Source organism: Lycium ferocissimum, chromosome 9, assembly GCF_029784015.1.
Source record: "Lycium ferocissimum isolate CSIRO_LF1 chromosome 9, AGI_CSIRO_Lferr_CH_V1, whole genome shotgun sequence".
NCBI lineage: Eukaryota > Viridiplantae > Streptophyta > Magnoliopsida > Solanales > Solanaceae > Lycium > Lycium ferocissimum.
Genome location: NC_081350.1, coordinates 46,969,324 through 46,973,125, shown reverse-complemented (window position 1 = coordinate 46,973,125; position 3,802 = coordinate 46,969,324). Strand labels below are relative to the sequence as shown.

General features: G+C 38.6%; 1 protein-coding gene across 1 annotated transcript; it reads left to right on the top strand.

Moving 5' to 3' along the window:
- On the top strand, positions 1 to 3,364 carry LOC132031972 (uncharacterized). The gene is made up of 5 exons (XM_059421812.1): positions 1 to 658; positions 1,281 to 1,945; positions 2,045 to 2,388; positions 2,710 to 3,088; positions 3,191 to 3,364. The coding sequence occupies exons 1-5, from the start codon at positions 1 to 3 to the stop codon at positions 3,362 to 3,364; spliced, it is 2,220 nt and encodes a 739-aa protein (XP_059277795.1).
- Positions 3,365 to 3,802: the final 438 nt, after the last annotated feature.

Below are 3,802 nucleotides of genomic sequence, written 5' to 3'. Positions count from 1 at the left end.
ATGTGGCAACTACACAACAAAATGAAAGCTGTGACCAAGAAGCTAAGTTGCTGGTCAAGCGAAACCTATGGAGATATTTTCAGGAATGCCAAGGAAGCTGAGAAGGAGGTCAAAGCATTGGAAAAGAGGCAAAATGAAGACAACAATGATGAGAACATGACTGCTCTTAACAAGGCAAAAGCTGAGTTCATAAGGCTTTTAAAAAACCAGGATGAAATATACAGAGAGAGAGATAAGGCAAAATGGTTAAAGGATGGAGAGAAAAACACATCATATTTCCATAAGGTTATTAAAGATAGGAGAAGAAGGCTGAGTATTCACAACATCCAGGACAGTGAAGGACAGAACATTATGGGACATGATGATATAGCCAAAGCAGCAATAAAGCACTTTGAGGATTTGTTCACTTACCAGGAAATAAAGGGAAGTTTCAATATCCTGGACCAACTCCCTAAACTAGTTACTGAAGACATGAACTGCATGCTCACTGATAAACCATCCACACTTGAAATAAGGAATGCCATCAAAAGCATTGATCCAGAAAGTGCACCAGGCCTGATGGATTTGGTGCCAAATTCAACCAGGTTTGTATTGACACAATCATACCAGATCTTCAAAAGGCCATTTATGAATTCTTTGATGGTGCACCAGTCCCAAGGTATATTTCTCACACTTGTTTGGTTATGCTCCCAAAGTGCCCCCAACCCCTATCCTTTTTTGACATCAGGCCTATAAGTCTTTGTAACACCTTTAGCAAAATCATTTCAAAAATTTTGACTAATAGAATAGGCCAGATACTTCCTGCAATAATATCACCTAACCAGAGTGGTTTTATTCAAGGAAGGTCAATAACTGATAACATTTTACTTGCTCAAGAACTTGTTCAGGATATATCTAAACCTAATGATCATGCTAATATTGTTCTCAAACTTGACATGGCCAAAGCAAATGATAAGGTATCCTGGCCTTATCTATGCGTGTGGCCATGAGAAAAATGGGTTTCAATGACCAGTGGGTTGACATTATTTATAGACATATCTCCAATAATTGATATTCTATTGTGTTAAATGGTACTAGAAATGGTTTCTTTAAATCTAACAGGGGGCTAAGACAAGGTGACCCTTTGTCCCCTGCCTTATTTGTCATTTGTGCTGAACTGCTTTCTAGATTACTTAATAATCTTTCCTTGGATGAGAACTACTCAGGCTATTATAGGCCCTGAAATGGTCCAAGTATTACACATCTGGCATTTGCAGATGATGTGATACTCTTTATCTCAGGTAAGCCATCTGATATAAGGAAAGTTATGAGAATACTGACAGTTTATGAGAATGTTTCAGGTCAACAGGTTAATAAAAGCAAAAGCTGTGTGGCAATGGCACCAAAAACAAGTCTAGAGGTGATTCATAGAACATGCCATCTGACAAGAATGCATAGAAAGGAATGGCCTATCAAATATTTTGGATGTCCACTCTTTGTAGGAAGGATGAAGATCATATATTTTTCAGAAATGGTCCATAATATTACAAGGAGAATCCATACTTGGCATGCCAGATTTCTATCCAAGGGAGGGAAAATAGTCCTAGTCAAACATATATTGCTTGCAATGCCAGTACACCTGTTGGCTACAATGAAACCACCTAAGGGCACCTTTGAACAGCTGGAAGGGGCCATAAACAGCTTCATATGGAATGATAATGACACAAAAAGGAAATATCACTGGAGAAAATGGGAAAGCATGTGTCTTCCAAATGAAGAAGGGGGAGTTGGTTTTAGGTGTCTGAGAGATGTTAGTGAAGCATTTATAGCTAAACAATGGTGGAATCTCAGGACCAAAGAGTCAATGTGGAAGGAGTATATGTTGGCTAAGTATTGCTCAAGAGTAAATTTGATTATCAGGAAGTCAGTTGGGGTTCAGTCTCAGACCTGGAGGGCCCTAGGCAAGGTCAAACATCAAGTAGAAGACAACATAGTATAGCAGATTGGCCAAGGAAGGGTGTCTTTCTGGTATGACAACTGGACAAGAGTGGGAGCATTATACAAGCTACTGCCTGCGGATTATTCCCCCAACAATATCAGATTAAATGAAGCTTATGAAGATGGCATATGGCAATGGGATAGAGCAGGATATAGAGTTCCAAAAACTATAAGGTGGGAAGTGCAACACATCAGTATTCACTTCAATGAAAACAAAGAGGATAAAGCAATATGGGCCTCTAATCCAGAAGGAAGGTTTACAGTGTCCTCTGCATGGAATCTCCTAAGAAAGAAAGCAAATGGTGATTGGCATGATAGGAGAACCTGGCACACAAGCTGCTCACTGAAAGTAAACTTTCACATGTGGAGGATAATCAAGAACAGGATAGCCACAGCCAACAATATTGGCAGGTTCAAAATACATGGTCCCTCAATATGCTGCTGCTGCCTCAGTCACAAAATTGAGACTGTGGAACATTTATTTGGGCAAAGTGACATGGCACAAAAATTATGGACATTGATATGTCAACCACTAGGTATTAAAGTCCAACATATTCCTCTAAGACAAATTCTAGTTAACTGATGGAATTTTCAGTCTAAAAATCCTGTTGCAAAACTAATTAAGGAGATTCTTCCCCAAGTAATATGCTGGGAAATATGAAAGGTAAGATGTAACATTAGATTCAGCTCCATCAGCTTCAATAGTAGGCATTCTATGGAAAACATTATCAGTCATATCTATCGTATCACCGGCAAAGATAGCCTCTTGATTAAAGAGGAGATAGATTGGCTCAGTTTTTGCAACAAACTCAACACTAACCCTATCAGAAAAAGCATAAGGATAGTAAAATGGATTCCACCACCACCTAGCTTCATTAAATTGAATAGTGATGGAAGCTGCAGAGGTGAACTATGTGGAGGAGGTGGAGTCATCAGAAATGATAAAGGAAAGCTGATACAAGCTTATAGTATGAATCTGGGCAAAGGCACCAGCAACTGTGCTGAAGCAAAGGCTTTGCAACATGGTACTGAGTGGTGTATCAGTGAGGGTTGGAGGAAAATCATTGTGGAATCTGACTCTTTGCTGGTAGTACAGGCCATTCAAGGAAAGGTAAAAATACCATGGAACATAGCTCAGCTTATTACATGGATACAGAGATTATTATTAACTTATCAAGTATAGATCAATCACTGTCTAAGGGAAACCAACTAGGTTGCTGATAAATTAGCTCAAGTAGGACACTCACATAATGATATTGTCACTTACAAGGAATTCCAGGAACTGCCTACATCAGTGAGAGGTATACTAAACATTGATAGAATGGGATTACCAAACATCAGAACTAGACCTATCAGTAATAGCAATTACTATTTTGATCCACCTTGAATGGATGGAGAAGTAGTCTTATAGTGTAGGTTTGCATTAGAATTTTTTGTAACTTAGAAGACAGATTGCACTAACTAAAAATAAGTGTGATCTGTTTTCTGGGCATAGGCATTTCATGCATCATTGTAGTACCCATGCATAAGAATTGTATCCCCCTCCTGTAAGCATGCATCATTCTAGTTATAGAGAAGTGTGTTAAGGCTAAGGCCAACATGCATCAAAACTGGGTCTGTCCAGTTTCATTTTGCATAGGGGTAAGGTTTTATGCCCTCCCCATCGTGTGATTTTTTACATATTAATAAAATACCACCCAGGTTCTGATTTTGGAACTGGGTGCTTCCCCCCCCACCTAAAAAAAAAAAAAAGAGTGCTACAATTATTAATAACCTCAATTACATCGAATAACGTGAATAACTTTTTTGTTATTTTAAATTCACA

Bases quoted from the DNA above. Each gene is read 5' to 3' on its own strand.
- LOC132031972 (XM_059421812.1), top strand. From the start codon at position 1: ATGTGGCAACTACACAACAAAATGAAAGCTGTGACCAAGAAGCTAAGT. The intron at 659-1,280 runs GTATATTTCTCA...TCTTTATCTCAG, and splicing joins GATGGTGCACCAGTCCCAAG to GTAAGCCATCTGATATAAGG. The intron at 3,089-3,190 runs GTAAAAATACCA...GAAACCAACTAG, and splicing joins TACAGGCCATTCAAGGAAAG to GTTGCTGATAAATTAGCTCA.